General features: G+C 58.9%; 2 protein-coding genes across 5 annotated transcripts in view; both read left to right on the forward strand.

The window, feature by feature from the left end:
- SIK3 (SIK family kinase 3) overlaps positions 1-15,145 on the forward strand; it is a 70,122-nt gene extending 54,977 nt beyond the window's left edge. For 2 of the 4 annotated variants that reach the window (XM_036397616.2, XM_036397618.2), the window contains exons 15-25: positions 1,421-1,564; positions 4,194-4,344; positions 5,068-5,193; positions 5,507-5,592; positions 6,250-6,359; positions 6,966-7,302; positions 7,538-8,424; positions 11,975-12,138; positions 12,834-12,966; positions 13,050-13,217; positions 13,530-15,145. In XM_036397616.2, the coding sequence (XP_036253509.1) occupies positions 1,421-1,564; positions 4,194-4,344; positions 5,068-5,193; positions 5,507-5,592; positions 6,250-6,359; positions 6,966-7,302; positions 7,538-8,424; positions 11,975-12,138; positions 12,834-12,966; positions 13,050-13,207 (2,296 nt within the window). In that variant the 3' untranslated portion in view covers positions 13,208-13,217; positions 13,530-15,145. The remainder of the gene's footprint in view (positions 1-1,420; positions 1,565-4,193; positions 4,345-5,067; positions 5,194-5,506; positions 5,593-6,249; positions 6,360-6,965; positions 7,303-7,537; positions 8,425-11,974; positions 12,139-12,833; positions 12,967-13,049; positions 13,218-13,529) is intronic. The other 2 variants (XM_036397619.2, XM_054517063.1) reach the window with 1 other exon arrangement.
- Positions 15,146-16,162: 1,017 nt separating this feature from the next.
- APOA1 (apolipoprotein A1) lies at positions 16,163-17,703 on the forward strand. Its single transcript, XM_036397353.2, has 4 exons — positions 16,163-16,248; positions 16,379-16,434; positions 16,645-16,798; positions 16,880-17,703. Exons 2-4 carry the CDS (start codon positions 16,392-16,394, stop codon positions 17,475-17,477), a joined length of 795 nt encoding a protein of 264 aa, XP_036253246.1. The 5' UTR covers positions 16,163-16,248; positions 16,379-16,391; the 3' UTR covers positions 17,478-17,703.
- The last annotated feature ends 900 nt before the right edge of the window (positions 17,704-18,603 follow it).

Raw genomic sequence — 18,603 nt, forward strand, 5'->3', positions numbered from 1 at the left:
GTGAGCAGCTTTTGCCCTCCTTAATCTGACCTTGAAAGCAGAGCACAGTCTTCTCTCTGTTCCAGGGAGCAGTCACATCTCCTCTGAGCTTTGGGAAACTTTCTTCCACCCAAAACGCTCTTAGAGCTCGTGATTGGATTGTTCCCTGGAGGGCTGAAATAAAATGATCTTAGCAAACCACAACAGTAAAGCTCTTTGGGAACCTTTCCCTGTCTACATCAAATGATTCTTAAACAGCTAATGGCACGGGCTTTGGCGGGGCAGCACGGCACTGTTAACCTGCTGCTTCTGCTTAAGTGGCTTCAGCAGCAAACAGAGGCTGGGTTTGGGCAAGTCTGTGCTGCTTGCTGCTCTTTCTGCTTCCCGGGGGCAGTAGCTGGGTAAAAGAGCAGAGGTGAGGCCTTGCAGGTGTCAGTGCCCGAGCGGTGCCTGGCCTGGTTACTGGAGCTGCCTCGTTGCTATTTGTGTTCACAGGGCACAAAGGGTTCAGCTCATCCCAGCGGCCTTGAGCAGGCACAGCCTGGTGCAGTGCCAGCCCTGGGCAGGGGCTTCAGCCCCTCTCTGCCAGCTCAGCCGTGCCAGGAGCAGCAGGCAGGCAGCAGCTCTCAGCACTGCCTGGCCCTTCCTCACATCCTTGCCGGAGCAGAGGCTCCGAGTTCCTCCTCCCCGATCCTTGGGGGCTTTGCAGGAGACCCGCAGCTCTTCTCCAGTGCACAGCAGGCTTTTGTTTAAGCTGTCACCTCCCAGCTCAGGCGTGGGAGGCAAGCCCAGCCCTGGTGCTGGTGGCTCCGGAGGGAGCTGCTCGGTTCCCGTTCCCTGCGCATCCCGGGCCATTCCCGACTTTGAGCAGGGACTAGATGGCGCACTTGGACCGGGCTGGCACAGCCTGCCTCAGCCCAGCCCTTCCTCAAGCTCCTCGGGCAGCCTTCCCCTGCTGGGACAAGGTGGCCGCTGCTGGTGGCCGGAGCCAGGGTGGCCCAGGGTGGCTCTGAGGAGCCGAGGCTCCCGGGCAGAGCAGCAGCTCTGCTCTGTGCCCAGCTCCCGCTGGGTTACCTCTGCCCGGGCTGGGGCACAGGGCCAGACCTGCTCTGCTGCAGTGAATGCCCGCTGAGGGCAGGTGGGTATTCCCAAAGGGACATACCAGCATTCCCCTTGAGGTGAAACGTGGCTTTCCTGCTGGGAAGAGCAAACGGCTCCTCTTTCCTTCCAAGGCTGGCAGTGGAGCAGCAGCAGCTGCAGCTACATTTGTCCCCAAAGCACTGGGGAGCCAGTGCTGTGACGGGCATGGGCAGCATGTCCATGGTACGTTCTGAGCACTGCACAAGCTTCTTCCTTCCCGTGTTCTCTGGGTTATCTAACACTCCCTGTTTTCGGAGTACTCCCATCAGTCTCTTATAAAATGTGCTCCTGCTTGTTGCAGATACTTGGCAAATAGGTCAAAAAGGCACACTCTGGCCATGACCAACCCTACAGCTGAAATCCCTCCAGACTTGCAGAGGCAGCTAGGACAGCAGTCCTTCCGACCCCGGGCTTGGGCTCCACACCTGGGACCCGACCAGCACCGGTGAGTAACGGCACCGGCCGGCCGGGCAGCTTGCTCAGGAACCCTGCCCAGGTGGCCCTGGAACGGAGCACTGAGGACATCCCGCTGGCAGGGAGGGGTGAGGAGGAGGAGGAGGAGGAGCAGGGACAAAGAGCAGACCCACAGAGCAGAGGGTGTCTGACCCCCTGCCTGCAGGGACCAGCAGGAACCAGCTGGCTCTTCCCTCCAGTCCCGCTTTTGTGGCTGGAAGTGATTGCTGCAATGGCTGCCATCACAGAAATATTGGGAATAAGCTTTTTTTTTTTTTAGAGGAAAGCTTTTCCCTGTGTAATGGTAGGCATCGAAGTAGCACATTTGCTACAGAACGTTTTTGGAGGCAGATGCAGGCAAAAGATTGCACCAAGAGTCATCCACAGCAGAGCTTAAAACCCTCACTGTTCTGCACCAGAGTTGTGTGTTCTGACTGCAAAGTCTCTGTGCAAAGCTCCTCGAGAGTAATTTCATTTCTCACCTGAACCCTTGATGGGAATGATGTGAGAAAAGGAATCTGGGTGGGGAAGGAAAGAAAACCAATCACAGTGTTTGGGAAAGAGGGAACTTTTGAATTAGATCTAAATACACTCAGGATGTGTGGGAGGGACAGTCCTGGTGAGGCGTTAATGTGACAGAGCCCTCGTCACAGCAGCCAACCGGAGATGCTAATGCCACAGAGGGAGCTTAAATTCCTCTGAACAAAAAAAAAAACCCTTCTAAAAATGCTTGAAAATGCTCTGACACCTCAGTGCTAGGAGCAAACCAGCTGCACACTGGGGTTTGCTGCCTCTTGGGAAAGCAGTGGCTGCCAGGCCAGGCTGGTGCTGCTGTTCAGCCCCTCAGGCAGCTCACAGTGGCAGGCTTGACAAAGCCCTTTTTATTGGAGCCAGAGACCTGCTGAGCTGAGCACTGATGTAATCAGCAGGGACAGGTGAACTCTGAGCAGACTGAGACAGTGCTAGTGCCACGCTGGAGCTGGAAAGCCAAGATAAGCACCTCTCTGCCCTCAAGTTACTCTTCAGAGGTGCCTGGGGGATGGGAAGAGCAGAGGGGAAACATTTCTAGGGCCACAGCTTGATAGGAAGAGGAGTGCAGCGTGCAAAACAAGCAGAATGTGCTGTGTCCTGCTTTCAGGATTGCTGCAAATCCTAAAGGTAAGCCAAGTCCCTCACGCACAGCAGGAACGGAATTTTTACAAGACTTTAAACACACTTACCCTGTAAATAACGTTGGTGTCACCTCTGGCTCTTGGCTCTGGAGTCCTGAAGCTGTTGCATCATGAGCAGGGTGGTATCTGCTCCTTCCACTCTTGGTGTTGTAACGTGCTGTGAGCCTGTCCTGTGTTTTTCCTGTGAAATCACAGAAATTTCATCTGACCACGGTCTAAACACAGTGTTCCACAGTGAGTTCATTACATACCTGGCACAGGAATTAGCAGTCATTGTGTAAATAAACCACATTATTGAACGGCAGGTGGGTTTTATTTTAGCCCTTAACCTATTTTAAGCCATCTTATGTGTGTTCTTATTTGTCACGTTAAATGTCTGAAAGCAGAATTGAAGTCCAGCTGTACAGGGAAGTGCAGCTGTTCTGCCTTGCCCACACGGGTTTCAAAAACTCAGCATGATTTTATCTGTAGCTTCTGCTTTCCACCAATGCAACAGGAGAACAAATGGATCAGGATAATGGATGGGATGGCTTCAAAAGGCAGGAGCACGGCTCTTTCCTTGGAAGGAAGCTGAACTGTGTCCTCCCAAGGCAGAGACAGGGACAAAACAGAACCCACCCTGCTGGAAGTGGTGCAGCATCAGTCACCTTGTGACAAGAGGAGCTGGAACAGGCCCTCAGAGTGACCTCTGGACCACTCCAGCTGCAGCCAGGCAGGCTCCTGCTGCGTTTGGTGTCAGAGGTGCTGTAAAGACCATGTCTCCATGACCTTCTCACACACAAAGGCTGCTGCTGGAGCCTGTGCATTAAATGCTGCTTGCTGGGTTCTGGAGATGGCATCTGCAGAATCTTTACAAAAGAAAACCTCTAGTGATGGGAGAAAATCCTCCCTGCGAGGTGGGGAGGCCCTGGCACAGGGTGCCCAGAGAAGCTGTGGCTGCCCCATCCCTGGAGGGCCGGGTTGGACAGGACTTGGAGCAACCTGGGCTAGTGGAAGGTGTCCCTCCCAGCCCAAACCATTCTGTGTTTCTGTGATTTGCACAGAAATCGGGTTCCAGAGATAGCACTTGCCCGGAAGCCATGAGGGCAGGCAGAGCCCCCGTTGTTTATTGTGAGGCACGTTGTGCTGAGTGTCTGCCAGGTTATCTCTGCTCCTGATAACACAGATGGCACCTGATGGCAGGGCAGGAGCTCAGTGATAATGAGGAGCCCCAGCTTCGGGAGAAAACAGCTCCTGAAAAAAATCTGGCTCCCTCTGATGGCAAAGAAACCTCATTGAGAAGGGGAAGTGCTTGAGGTGCCTTGGGCACAGCTTGGTTCAGATGTGCCCATTCTGATTGCCCAGTGTGGAGCACCCAGGCAGCTGGGAGGCTGGTGGAAATGGAAAGCCTGTGCTGCAGTTTGTGTTTTGGCTGGTGTCATGTCTCTAACCCCTTCCCCCTGTGTTCAGTTCTATTTACAAGGACTCCAACACTCTGCACCTCCCCACCGAGCGCTTCTCCCCGGTGCGGCGCTTCTCCGACGGGGCCGCCAGCATCCAGGCTTTCAAAGCCCACCTGGAGAAGATGGGCAATAACAGCAGCATCAAACAGCTTCAGCAGGTGAGAGGGGGCTGGGGGCCCTCAAAACAGCCTCCACAAGGAATTCTTACTGCCTCGGTCTTGCTGATTCAGGAGGCAAAAGAGGAATCTTCACACGCTGGGGCTGTTCCTGCCCTGTATGACTGCAGCAAACACTGGGTGTCCTCTGGATGTATGAGCTGTTCACCTGCAGTTGGGCACCTGGGGGCATTCCTGCCCCCTCTTTTCTGGGGAGAACCATCATGCTGTGCCCACCCATGGGTGTCCTGCCTGTCCCACCAGCACTGTCAGACAGCAGCTCCTGCTCTCCCACATTTCCTCTGGCAGCAGTTTGGGGCTGTTCCAGGGTGTCCCAGGAAAGGGCAGCTCCTGAGTGTGTTGTGGGATATTCCCTGCACAGCCAGACACAGCTTGCCAATGGCTGGAGCAGGATTTGGCCCCAGGACAGGCCTTTCCTCTTGCAGCAATGGCACAAATGAGATGCTCTCCTCACCTTGAAGTGTCGTTCCCAGAGCTTGCTGCCTGCATTAAGGGAACACAGCAGTGCCAGCTCAGTGTCACGTGCACCCGTTGCTTTCCTGGCTTTTTGCCACGTCCCTGCACACCTGATTCTGTCAGAGGGAATGGATTAGGCTTGCTTTGCCAGCTTTTCTCAGAGGGGTGGGCTGCAGAGCGTGCCATTCCCACACAGCAGGGTACTGTGCACCAGAAGGTCATTTTTGGGACGTGCTGGATTCCTTGCAGGAGTGTGAGCAGCTCCAGAAGATGTATGGTGGGCACATGGATGAGAGGACGCTGGAGAAGACGCAGCAGCAGCACATGTTGTACCAGCAGGAGCAGCACCACCAGATCCTTCATCAGCAGATTCAGGTAGTGCAGCCCGAGCCAGAGCTGCTGAAGGCTCAGCTCTGTTTTCCTGTGTTGCTGCAGACACAACTCGTGAGCAGGTCCCGGGGGGATTGAGGGAGGGGCGTTTGCTGGGCTTGCTGTAGCGGGAAGGCTGAAGGATTTCAGCAGAGATGTTTGCACAGCTGCTGTGGTAGCTGTGGCAGCCAGGGCTGCAGTCAGGGACTGACACTCAGTGAATCTGGATATGTCCTGCTTCACCCAGCAGTGTTTCTAAATTTACTGACTGAGACATTGACTGCAAACACTTCTTGTTTTCTTGTGGTGCCTGGTTCAGGACTGTATCCGGCCTCCCCAGCCATCTCCACCCTTGCAAGCTCCATGTGAAAACCAGCCAGCTCTGCTCACTCACCAGCTCCAGAGGTAAAGAAATGGCTTTAGGACAGCTCTGGGTTTGACTCTTCCTGAAGCCCAGGGATGAGCTGACACACTCAGGAGAGGCCAGGCTGAGTTGGAGGTTTATGGAGTCAGAATGACACTGCCACTTCCCAGGTGAATGTGCCTGGTCCTTTGGGCTGGATTTTCTCAGAAGGACTTTAGAATCAGAGAAATCTGATTCAAAGGCACAGACCTGCTTTGAGCAGAGGATTGACAGTCCTGGCTTTTGAGTGGCTTGAAGCTCTCTCATGCTTCCTTGGGTGTCTCACACCTTGCCAGGCCCTTGGTGAGCTCAGCCTCCCTGCCCTCAGCACCCTGACTTGTGGGTGAGGGAGGCTGAGTTACGGGAAATGACAGCAGGGTGTCTCACCAGGTGCAGTGACTCAGGAGGTGAGTCTGCAGTGTCCTTGTCCCCAGGTTTCTGTGGTAGCCACCAGCTCATGCTCACTCCCTGTGTGATTTGGACAAGGGAGGTGGCTCTCAGAAGAGAAGCCAAGCTGCAGAGACCTTGGGATCCCCAGCAAGGGCTCGATGGTGTTTATTTTGAACAAGACACGCAGTGTTTGGCATCAGTTCTCACAGTTGAGACAGCATCTTGACAAGGAGCGGGTCTGGTGAGAAGGTGCTTGTTTCCCTGCGTAGGTTACGGATCCAGCCATCCAGCCCACCCCCAAACCACCCCAGCAATCATCTCTTCAGGCAACCCAACAGCAGCCCGCCCCCCGTGAGCAGCAGCGTGCTCCAGCCCCATGGTAAGCAGTTCTGGGAGCTGGGCAGGGCCGTGGGATCCCATCAAAGCCTGCAGGAGCAGCCTGGGGTTGCCAGGGCTCCGTTCCCCCCCAGCCCAGGCCCTGCACAGTTTGCTGATGATGTAAAAGATTCTCCATCTGGCAGCAAGGGCTGCTGTTATCGAGAGCTCAGAGAAGCTGCCAGCTGGAATGTGCTGTCAGGTTCCTTGTCACAAGATCCTTACTTATCTCTCCGGGGGTGGGGAGGAAGGGCTGATATTCTCAGGTTTATGCAAATCCCTGTCAGCTCCGCAGAGTTTCTGTTTTGGTGCAAGGGGCTCTGGCTGTGACCTTTGCACGCTGGCACAGCATGACAGAGCACCCATACGGACACATACTGGGCTCCCAGCCTGGCCCAGAGTCATGGAATGAATCACAGCATCACAGCCTGCTTTGGGTTGGAAGGGACCTTAAAGATCATCCCTCTCCAGCCCCCTGCTACAGGCAGGGACACCTTCCCTAGCCCAGGTTAATCCAAGCCCTGTCCAGCCCTTCGGGGAACGGAGCAGATCTCGCTCCCAAGGCTCACCCTGGGCCGGCAGAGGTGCTGAGCGTCTTTGTTCCTTGCAGGTGCTGCCTCCCAGTCCCAGTTCCAGGGGATGCCATCCCACAACACGATCTTCCCGCAGTCGGGTAACTGTTCTCCTCCCCCGGCCATGGGGCTGACGTGCCTGGCCCTGCAGCAGCAGCAGCAGCAGCCCCAGCAGGTCACCATCCAGGTGCAGGAGCCCGGGGACATGGTGGGCAGCAGCCTCCTGCCCGGGGCCTCCCACGCCCGGGGCATGTCCCTGAGCCCCAGCGCCAGCCAGATCCAGATGCAGCACCGTGCCAACCTGATGGCCTCGCTGAGCTACGGCCACCGGCAGCTGTCCAAGCAGCTGAGCGCCGACAGCGCCGAGTCGCACAGGTGAGGGCCCCTCCTGCCTGCGGGGCTCGGGGCAGCGGGGAGGGGCAATGTGAGACACACTGTCCTCGCCACTCTGCCCTGTGCTTGTGCTTGCTCCCTTGCTGGCCCTGGCAAGGACCGGCTGAGCCGGGCCAGGGCTGCTGTGCCGCGTGCCTGGGGAAGCCCGTCCGGTGCAGGAGCAGCTCTGGCTCCCTCTGAGCAGCACAGTCACTCGTCCTTTTCCTTGTCCTTGCAGTCTGAACGTGAACAGGTATCCCCCCGCCAACTACGACCAGGTGCACTTACACCCCCACCTGTTCCCGGAGCAGCCCCGCGTTTCCCCCAGCAACTACAGCCCGCCGGGAGGGGTGGGGTTCCCTGCAGCCCAGCAGGCTCTGAAGGTCCCACAGCTTGAGCAGTACCCCAGTTTCCCCCCGAACGCACATCAGCAGCAGCAGCAGCACTACACGGCATCGGCACTACAGCAGGCACTGTTGTCCCCGACCCCGCCCGACTACAGCCGACACCAGCAGGTACCACACATCCTCCAGGGACTGCTCTCCCCCCGGCACTCGCTCACGGGGCACACGGACATGCGGCTGCCCCAGGCAGAATTTGCACAGCTCATCAAACGGCGGCAGCAGCAGCAGCAGCAGCAGCAGCAGCAGCAAGAGTACCAAGAGTTGTTCAGGCATATGAGTCAAGGGGATGCTGGGAACATGGGCACCAGCATGGGACAGAACCTCTCAGAGCGCCAGTCATTGTCTTTGCCTTATCAGAGTGCTGACACGTACCACCCCCAGAACAGCCCCCAACATCTCTTAAAAATCAGGGCGCAAGAATGTATCCAGCAGGTCCCTGCCTCTGTGCCACCGCCACCGCAGGGATACGGACACCAGCCAGCCCTGTTCCACTCGGAGAGCATGGAGGAGGACTGCGCCTGCGAGGGAAACAGGGACAGCTTTCCTGACAGTAAGAGTTCAAACACATTGACCAAAGGTTGCCACGAGAGCCCTCTGCTTGTGAACGCAGGAGGGCACGGGAACCCCGAATCTTTGCTAGGAACTGCTAACCCCGCGCAGGAGCTGGCAACGCACCAGTACAGGCATCAGCCCGCATTCAGGAATAAGGTGCCCAGCAGAGGTAAGGCTCCCTGCTGCCCGTGCAGGCCAGCTGGCTGTCTGTCAGTGCAGGCCAGCTGTCTGTCTGTCAGTGCAGGCCAGCTGTCCATCTGTGCCAGCCACTCACCTTCCTGCCCAGGACGCCGTCCCACCCGGCACACCAAGGGTTTCCTGACATGCTCTGCATAGCACAGAATTACCAAGATTCTTTCTGGCTTTTGTGGCCTGAAGTAAATTGCAGGCACAGCCTCTGTAATAAACAGAGTTGAATAAGGAAGGAGCCCCATGGGCTGCTTCCCTTGGGAATTTGACCTACTTCTGCAGGCAGGTAAAGACCAGGGCCCAGCTTGGTGCCATCTTTTCAGGGGTGCTGCATGGTGGCCACAGATTTATTCTTGTTGGTGATGTTCCCCATCCCCTGTAAAGAGGGGATAGGAACAGCTCAGCTGCCAGCACACCCCAGCTGTGGCAGTACAGCCATTTATTCCTGCTCTTAAGCACAGACCCTCTAGCCCAGGCGCTGCTAAAGCTCCCACAAACACACAGTAACAGTGTTGGTCAGTGTCCTGTGGCTCCAGCAGCCTCGCAGTCTCTCTGGCACTTTGGGAAGCAGCAGCAGCAGCAAGATTCTATCCCTGCTTGAACTGGGAAGGGTGGATTCTGGAGAGAGTGAGTTTAAACTTGCCATTAGGATCTGAAGACCTTTCCTGCTCCTTGGAAGCAGCTGCACCTTTGCTCCTCAGTGGCTGCTCTGGCAGCCCTGGGCTGTCAGAGAATTCCTGCCTGAGCTGTAATCACAGGCTCCTCTGCAGGAAAAGCACCCCTTGAGCCCCTTGCTAAGAGGGCTTTGAGGAGAGGCTGAGTGGGCAGATCAGTATTCCCTGCAGGACTCGGGGCGCTGGGCTGCAGCCACCGGCTGGCCCTTGGCACTCGGGGCCCTGTTGCGGAGGAGCTGTGTCCAGGGCACAGGAGGCCCAGCTTTGTTCAGGGACACAGCACGGGTTTGTTGGGAAAGTACCGGGCTGGAATAGGCTGGCTCGGAGGGCTGAGTGGGGCTGCCAAGCCCTGACCCCCCAGAGCGTGGGCGGGGGGCAGGGACAAGGCTGGGCTGTGCTGAAATCCTCCTCAGTTCTGAATTCTCTTTGCTCTCAGAGCTCTGCTTCCCTGCTCTGCTTGGAGTGGGGGGAATCGCCCCAGGCTCAGCGGAGATTGGAAGCTCTGGAGGGGTGTTTGGTGTGAAATCACGAGTCTGAATCTTGTCACTGAAGCCTGGTAGATGGACAGTGAGGTCTGCTGAAGTCAGAAGCCAAATCTCAGCCCCCACACTGCTGGTGCAAGGACTGGTTACACAAAGGAGAAGGACTTTAGACTGCAAGGCCTTGTAAATGAGTAAAAGCAAATAGATGTTTACAAATAGGCTTGTGTAAGCCCTTCTGACAGGGCTGTTTGTAGTAAACTATGTCCTGGGATGCAATTGCTTGTACCATTTTCCCTATGGCCTCCATAACCCACTTGGACTCAGGCCTGCACTGCCTCAGGTCCAGGCAGAGTCACCTCAGAGCTTCCCAGGTACCCTTACCTACAGCAAATCCTACACCCCTGGGCTTTCCTGGTTTTGACCTACACCAAATCCTACATCACTCAGTTTTCCCACTATTCACCCACACCAAATCCCATATCCCTGGGCTTTCCCACTACTGACCTACACCAAATCCTGTATCCTGGCTTTTCCCACTCTTTTCCCTAGACTGTGTGATGAGGGTACAGTTTGAGGGTATCTTCCCTCCCTGCCTCAGCTCCCCAGATGGGTTTCCCTGGAGCAGAGTGTAGTTTCCCTGTGGCTGGGGAGTGTCTGTGCTTCCAGGGGCGCGTGCTAATGCTGATCACACAGCTCTGGATGTCTGTGCAGCAGCTGCCAGGGATGGCAGCCGGGGACCTTGAGAGCTGACCAGATCTGTTTGGGATGTGACTGAGCTGCCTGTGAACAGCCCTGCTCCAGTTCTGCTCCAGCGTGGCCGTCCCGGGGCTGGGAGCGCTGCCCATGGGAAGCCTGGGCTGGCGGCAGCGCCGTGCCAGCGTCACATGCCACGGGGACACAAAGGATGTGGGCATGAAAGGCTCTCCTCTGCAGGGCTGGGGGTGTCAATTCGGGCTGTCTGTCCCTTGCTCTAGAGCAGCATCCCCAGAGGTGAAGTGCTGCCATGGGGAAGCAGCTGTTTTTGTGTCCTGGCTCATCCAGGCCGAGGGAACTCGTCACCCACAGCACAGGGGCTGGGGCCGGGGCTGTTTGTGGAGCTGGAGCAGCAGGCTGCTGGCCCCAACCACTGTTCCCACAGTTGGAGCAGCATCCCAGGCCGTGTGTGGGTGGCACTGATCCGCTAACATCTGTTACCTCATGTTTTCCTTCTCTCTTTTCCGGGAAAGCTGACTGCTAACCGCACGTAACCCCACGGTTGTGCAAAGGAAGGGGGAGGCTGCATCTCTGCCTGCCCTGGGACAGGGCTCCAGCAGGAATGCCACATTCCTGATGGAGGAAGGGCCCGGGGAGCAGTGTGCTGCCTGTGCTGTCCATGCTCTGCCATGCTCTGTCCATGTGCTGCCTGTGGGCAGCGTGGGGACCACATGGGATGGGGTCTCACTTGAATTCTGCTGAATTTGTGGACAGATTTTGGGACTGCTCTGCGCGGGGGCAAGCATGATCCTTGTGGGTCCAGGTGGGGATGTTCTGGGATTGTATGAGATCTCTTTGGGGAGCAGTTTTGTGGCAGTTGCAGTGTCAGCTGGGCCGTGCAGTGTCCCAGCGCAGCAGGACATCACTTCCCACTGGCCAAAGCCCTGGGAAAGCTCTGGCTTTGCGAGGGATGTACCTGCAGCTGTGTCACCTCGGGGCAGCTCCCCAGCGCTCGGGCGTTTGTGCTCAGCAGGGTCTGCACTCAGCGAGCTCAGCCCCGATGGAGGCTCCTCCATGGCTCAGGACTTTATCCAAAACATCGTGTACTTGATGATGAGAGGCTTTGCCAGATAGGAATGTGGCCTTTGCCCTCAGTCACAAGAGCTTGCAGTGCAGATGGACTTTGCCAGGCAGAGCACTCGTGTGCTCCCGCAGCCAGATTGTGGGAGGGCAGGGAGAAGTCATCTGATAAAAGTGAAGATCCTGGCCAGCTCTTTCAGCAGGATTATGTTGCTTACAATTGCCAAGGGGCCCTGCTGGAACATCCCGTGTTGGAGGCTCCCCCAGCTCTTGTGTAACAATGTGGGGGTCGAGCTGAGGCTCGAGGGGAAGGCAGAAGTGGGAAAGGGTCTGGTTCCTGTGCTCCTGCCCCACTGCCTCCAGCCTTAGGCTGCTTTTGTAGACCTGGTGGAAGGCAGCTAGCATTGGGATCTTTTGGGATATTGATGGGAGGGAGAGGCCTCTGTGAGTGCAACTGGGGGCACTGGTGCTGCACCACTGTAACTGGAGCAGCCGGGGGTCCTGTCCCTGCTCTGCCAGCAAGGAGCGTTTGTGTGTGGCACAGGAGGCTGCAGGTTCCTTGTACTAACCTGTCCTTTTTCTGTCCTGTCTGGTTTTCAAGAGTCCATCGTAGGGAACTGCATGGACAGGAGCTCCCCTGGCCAAGCCATGCAGGTGCCTGACCACAACGGCCTGGGCTACCCCGTGCGCCCCTCGTCCAGCGAGCACCCGCGGCCCCGCAGCCTGCAGAGACATCACACCATCCAGAACAGTGATGATGCCTACGTAGGTGCCTCTGCCTGCCAGGTCCCTGCTCTGAAACAGCCTGCCCTGCCCCACACAGGGCTCTGCAGACACAGCCAGCCCAGCTGTGCAGGAGCTGGTCAGGGTAGCCCAGACCTCAGTGCTCTGTGCCCTCTGGGGTTTGGGGTGCTGGGGAATGTCCTGCCCAAATCTGGATGTGGGCTTTGCTACAGCTCCCTCCTGCTGTAGGTGAGACTGTCAGCTTCAGTGGTTCAGTGGTGCCCAGTGACAGGACAAGGAGCAATGGCCAGAAACTAAAACACGCCAAGTTCCACCTCAACATTAGTAAGAACTTTCCATGGAGGTGGCAGAGCACTGGAACAGCTGCCCAGGGTAGGGCCTGGAGTCTCCCTCTCTGGAGACATCCCAAAACCAGCCAGATGTGTTTCTCTGTCACCTGCTCCAGGTGTCCCTGCCTTGGCAGGGGTTTGTGCTGGATGATCTCCTGATCATCCTTCCAGCCCCAGCTGTGCTGTGATTCTGTTAGTTCAGAGGCATTTGGACCATTCAGTCCATCCTCCTGTTGAAGGGACAGGCTACACCCAAGCTGTGCCTGATGTTGTCTTTCCCAACCCTTGCTGAAGGTTTGCAGAGGCTCCCTGGGCACCCTGCCCACGGGCAGATGGGGAACAGCAGGACCCTGAGCTCCCCCTGAGTGTGTCCTGCCCTCTCCACAGGTGCAGCTGGATAACTTGCCTGGGATGAGTTTGATGGCAGGGAAAGCGCTCAGCTCGGCCCGGATGTCGGACGCCGTGCTCAGCCAGTCGTCGCTGATGGCCAGTCAGCAGCTGCGCGACAGGGACGGCGAGGGTGAGCAGGGGAGGGGGCCTGGGCAGCCCCTGGGGGAGCCGAGTCACTGCCACGGCTGCTGAGTCTCCTCTTTGCCCTCCCAGAATGCGGGGAGGGTTTGGAAGGTCAAGAGCACGCGAACCTGGGCGACGGCAGCCAGCACCTCAACACCTCCTGCTACCCCTCGACGTGTATCACGGACGTCCTGCTGAGCTACAAGCACCCAGAGGTGCCCTTTGGGATGGAGCAGGCAGGGGTGTAACCAGGAGGGAGTGAGTATCCCTGTGTCCTTCTCTCACCACACCACACCTCGGGCCTCACTCCCATGGGTCGCCTTTCCTGCTCATGCTCCGGTGCTGGGGTTGGACCATCCACTCAGAGCTCCTGTGCTGAAGCTGTTTGCTGTGCCCCGTGTGCCCAGGGACAGCATCCCTCCTTCCAGGCTTGTGCTGCACTCAGACCCCTCTGCACAGCAGGGTCTCTCTCCTGGGGCAGGGTCAGGAATGGCCTGGGAGTGCTGGAGGGCTGTGGGAGGAGATGTGCTGTTCTGGTGTCCCCTGACATCTTCTTTCTCTCTCTTGCAGGGTTTGTGTACAGCTTTGAAATGAAAAGGTCCATTTTAAACCAACAGTATCTAGCAGCATTGCGCCAAATTGCCGTAGTATTTCTGACTAACTGGAATACCATGGCCCCCTTCCTCATCCTCACTTCATCCAGTGTGTCGTTCCTTTGGGTTCTTTAATTTCTGCCACACTTGCCTGTAACTCCAGCTACACCCAGAGCCCTGAGCCCGACACGGAGGATCGGCCTCGGCACCGGGGCTGCTCTGGGGGCTGGCCCTGCCCGGGGCCCCACGCCGGGCTGAGCCTCCCTGGAGCCTGCCCTGGGCAGCTCCAAGGGGGCTGGAGCCGCTCCTGGATGGAGGCCACGCTCTCCTTCCCCCCTGTCCTCTGCACTGGGGGGTCTGGGCCTGGCAGGGCCCTCCCCACCCCGGTGCAATTCACTTCTTGTCTCACCTCTGTCTGCTCTGTTCCCTCTCGTGTGTCGGGGTGCTGACAGGATCACCCCTGCCCTGCCCTCCCTCCCCTTTTCTTTCCAAATCTGCCACGACTTGGGGTTTTTTCTTTTCCTGGCTAATGTAGGGCAGACGGATTTTTCTTTGTTTCCTTCGCTTTTCCTCCTGATCACGTAGGAATTGTTTTTTTTGGTAAATGTTGTTTTATTATTATTGTTATTAATAAAAGGCAAAAGGAATTTCTGTTTGAGAGAAATTTTTAACTAGATTCTGTTCTATATGAATTGTGACTTGCACCTTTTGTTCAAAGTATTTTATTTCTTTTAATGACATTGTACTTGTGACTGGTTTTCTCTCGTGCCAGTGGCGACAGTGGTAATTCTCCTTTTACAGTCGGGACGTGCAGAGGTCTCTTCTTTGTCCCTTTTCCATCCTTTCCGTGGTGGATGGAGCGGGAGGCCCCCCCGCCCCGGGGCTCAGGAGCACGTGGTGTCACCCTTGCCTTTGGGACTTGACAAGCTCCAGCTCAGACCCTTCTTACTGACATTTTTTCCGGAATATTTTTTAAAACTAAAGGAAACATCGACCCAGCCCTCCTGACTTTGCACAGAAGGAAGTGTGAAACCAGCACGGCAGAGGTGACTTTGCTATCCTTACCCCGTGCCTCTTCCCGGCCTCCCCTTCTCCGGGAGAAGACGCTGACAGCTCTGCAATCCCGAGAGTCAGAGAGGAGGGAAGGAAGCTCCAGAGCCCGGCCCCGCGGGATGGAGCGGGAAGGGTGGGGAACGCCGAAAGCCTTTTGCTCTGTCCCTTTGGTTCATTTTCCTTTTGTTTACATGACACTGTATCCTGGGAGAGTCGCCGGGCCCCCCCCAGCAGCAGCTGCCCCGCAGGGCCGTCACCGTGCCATCCGCAGTATCACACTTTTTTTATCATGGCTTTGTATTGTAGTAATCAATACGCGCAGTATATGTTGAATGTATATTAATATACTTTGCTATTATTTCTGTTTTTTGGAAATGTCAGAAGTATTTTTTTTTTCTTCCTCATTTATGTTGGACTAAAAACGGAACAGGAAAAAAAAAGTTTCAGTAAATCTTCAGTCCATTTTTTGTGGGTCACTTGCAACTAGTCAATTAGTTGGACAGTGGGATCATAACAAATAAAACCATGATTATGATCTTCCCTGGGCTCTTGTTTGCCTTGTTGCCCAACACCAAAGTTCAAGGGGCGGCAGCTGCTGTGTCCCCAGCCCATCCCTGGCGCTGTCACTTGCCCGGGTCCCCAGCAGCCCCCCTGGCCGGGTTTCTCGAAGCCCCCCGGCACCCGCAGCCCCCTGCAGCCGGAGCCCGGCTCGCCGTGCGGGCGTGGGGACCGGCAGTGCTGCCGATCGCAGCCTGCCCGGCATCTGCTGCCCTGGGGCTTTTCCAGCTGCGGGCAGGGTCTGGGAGGCCAGGGAGCTGAGCTGTGCCTGCAGCACCTGCGCTGGCAGTTCCCGTGCGATGCCCTGGCGCTGCCCAGCGGGCTGGCACGGGCTGGGGCTGCAGGGAGTCGGTGCCACCCAGAAACGGGAGCATCGTTCCTCTGTAGCAGCTGCCCTGGCGGTGCCAGCCCTGCGCAGCCCCTGCAGCCCCTCTGGGGACACGGCCCCTCTCTCCCCTTGCCTGGCCGGGCTCAGCCTGATTCCCGTGCATCCCTGCACTGGTGGCAGTGGGACAGGGAAGCTCCTGGGGCTCGGGCCGAGGGCGGTTTTGTGGCGGCCGTGCCAGTGCTGGTGCCTGCTCTGAGCCTTCCCCTTCCCCTTGCCCGGGTCTCCAGCGAGGGCCGGCGTGGGCGGGCAGGGGCTCCGCTCCGGGGACCTGTGAGCTGGGGACACAGCGGGGAAAAGGGGGTGACGTGAGCGGCCCCGTGAAGGACGGGGCACAGACCCGCGGCCGAGGCGAGGGGTCCGGGTACGGCAGGCCAAATCCCTGCGGGAATAAACCTTGTCCCCGGGCCCGCGGCCAATCCCTGGGGGCTGCGAGGGGCCCCGGCAAGGCCAGCGGGAATCTGGGTCACCGGGAGCGTAAACAGCTCCTTGGCCGGCGAGGCGCGTCCCGCGGGGAGCTCCTGTTTGCTCGCCGCCCCTGCCAAGCCGCGCTCCGCGGCGATGCCGCGATCCTTGAACCCTGCGCGCACATCGGGGGCCGCCGCTGGCTTATCTCCGCGGAACTGCCCCTCCGGCATAAATAGCGGCGGCGGAGCCCCGGCCGCTCAGACGGGACGAGCAGCAGCGGAGGAGAGAGCTGGTAAGAGCCCGGGCTGCCCCGAGGAGCCGCCGGGACAGAGCGGGACCCCCTGAGCAGGGCTGGGGGCTCAGCCCCGCCGGGCTGGCTCTGCCCCGGCTCCCCGCGCCCAACTCCCTTGCTCTGCCCGCAGGTCCAGCGCGAAGATGAGAGCCGTGGTGCTGACCCTCGCCCTGCTCTGCCTGACGGGTAGGTCCGGCCGGGGCTGCGGATCCCCGCGGGATGGAGCGGCACGGGCGGGACGGGAGCGCCGCTGGAAGCGGCCGCTTTCCGAAGCGCTTTGCTTTGGAGCCGGGCTGCAGCCGAGGGGCTCCCCGGTTCCTCCCGAGCCGGGCAGGACCCCGGCAGGGCTGGAGCCGTCCCCGGGCGGCGTGTCCTGAGCATCGGCTCTCTCCGCAGGCACCCAGGCCCGCTCCTTCTGGCAGCACGATGAGCCCCAGGCGCCCCTGGATCGCCTCAGGGACATGCTCGATGTGTACCTGGACTCCGTGAAGGCCAGCGGCAAGGAAGCCATTGCCCAGTTCGAGGCCTCCACCGTGGGCAAACAGCTGGAGTAAGTGGGGGGCGAGTGGCGGGGGGCTGGGGGGGCCCGGGCGCCGTGCGTGACCTCCGTCCCTCCCCTCCCGTCCCGCAGCCTGAAGCTGGGCGAGAACCTCGACACGCTGGGCGCGGCCGCCGCCAAGCTGAGAGAGGACATGGCCCCCTACTACAAAGAGGTGCGGGAGATGTGGCTGAAAGACACCGAGTCCCTGCGCAAGGAGCTGACCAAGGACCTGGAGGAGGTGAAGGAGAAGATCAAGCCCTTCCTGGACCAGTTCTCTGCCAAGTGGACGGAGGATCTGGAGCAGTACCGCCAGCGCCTGGCACCCCTCGCCCAGGAGCTGAAGGAGCTCAGCAAGCAGAAGGTGGAGCTGCTGCAGCAGAAGCTGACCCCGGTGGCCGAGGAGGCGCGGGACCGGCTGCGCGGCCACGTCGAGGAGCTGCGCAAGAACGTGGCCCCATTCAGCGATGAGCTGCGCCAGAAGCTGAGCCAGAAGCTGGAGGAGATCCGGGAGAAGGGCATCCCCCAGGCCGCCGAATACCAGGCCAAGGTGGTGGAGCAGCTCAGCAGCCTGCGGGAGAAGATGACGCCCCTGGTGCAGGACTTCAAGGAGCGCCTCACCCCCTACACCGAGAGCCTCAAGGCCCGTTTCCTCAGCTTGCTGGAGGAGCTCCAGAAGACCGTGGCCTGAGCTGCCGGCCGGCGCGGCCAGGGACTGACCCCAGCCCCGCTCCGCCGCTGCCCCGGGTGCTCCCTGCCCTGCCCCGGGCACTTCTCCTCGGGGGGCTCTGGGGACAGGCTGCAGGAGCCCTAGGGTGTCCTCCCCGGAGACCCCCTCTTCCCCTAGAATTCCCTCCCCAGCCCGGCGTCGCTCTCAGCTTTGCCTCCCTTTTGAGAAATAAACTTGACTTAAGTTATTGGAGCTCGCTCAGTCTTTGCAGTGGATGCTGGAGGGGGCAAGGGGTGCTCTGAGCTGGGGGTACTGGGGGATCCAGAGGGACTGGGGAGACAGGGAACTGCTGAGGGGTGCCCTGGGCTGCTGAGGGGAGCCCTGGGCTGCTGAGGGGAGCCCTGCGCTGCTGAGGGGTGCCCTGGGCTGATGAGGGGTGCCCTGGGCTGCTGAGGGGTGCCCTGGGCTGATGAGGGGAGCCCTGGGCTGCTGAGGGGTGCCCTGGGCTGCTGAGGGGAGCCCTGGGCTGCTGAGCGGAGCCCTGCGCTGCTGAGGGGTGCCCTGGGCTGCTGAGGGGTGCCCTGGGCTGATGAGGGCTGTCTTTGAGTCCAGTTCTGCCCGAGGTGCAGCCGAGCTCAGCCCCACACAGGGCGCTGGGTGTGTGGCACTGAATGTGCAGGAGTTTTTTGGAGCATCACCCGGCTCCTGCCACCCTGGGCACCCTGACACGGCCGTGTGTACCCTGGTGCTGGTGTCTGTCCCAGCCCTCCCTGCCCCTGCGGGTCCCACTCCTCCCGGCCAGCCCCCAGTGATGGCAGCACAGCGTTTGCATCAGCCCCGCTTTATTGAGAGCACCGCGACACGGGGGGGAGCCGGGGGTCCCCAGCCCCGACGGAGCCCGGGCAGCCCCTGGCGAGCCTACGAGGCCGGAGTCTTCTTCAGGAGCTCGGCCAGCTGCTCCTTGAGCCACACCAGCCGCTGCTTCGCCAGCTCCGCGTTGTCCGACAGCCACTGCCTGCACCGGCAGGGGAGAGGAGGGCAGGGAGTCAGCGCGGGGCCCTGGCCGGGTCCCCGGCACCGGGAACAGGGACAGGGCTGGGGTTCGGGGGCACCTGGCCTGCTGCGCTGCCTCCGACTCCCGCACCCT

This window comes from Molothrus ater, chromosome 22 (assembly GCF_012460135.2).
Source record: "Molothrus ater isolate BHLD 08-10-18 breed brown headed cowbird chromosome 22, BPBGC_Mater_1.1, whole genome shotgun sequence".
Taxonomy (NCBI): Eukaryota; Metazoa; Chordata; class Aves; order Passeriformes; family Icteridae; genus Molothrus; species Molothrus ater.

What these genes read in the sequence shown, in the direction of transcription:
- APOA1 (XM_036397353.2), top strand. Translation starts at nt 16,392, where the DNA reads ATGAGAGCCGTGGTGCTGACCCTCGCCCTGCTCTGCCTGACGG. An exon ending in CGCCCTGCTCTGCCTGACGG is followed by an intron (nt 16,435 to 16,644) that starts GTAGGTCCGGCC and finishes CTCTCTCCGCAG; the next exon opens with GCACCCAGGCCCGCTCCTTC. An exon ending in ACCGTGGGCAAACAGCTGGA is followed by an intron (nt 16,799 to 16,879) that starts GTAAGTGGGGGG and finishes CCCGTCCCGCAG; the next exon opens with CCTGAAGCTGGGCGAGAACC.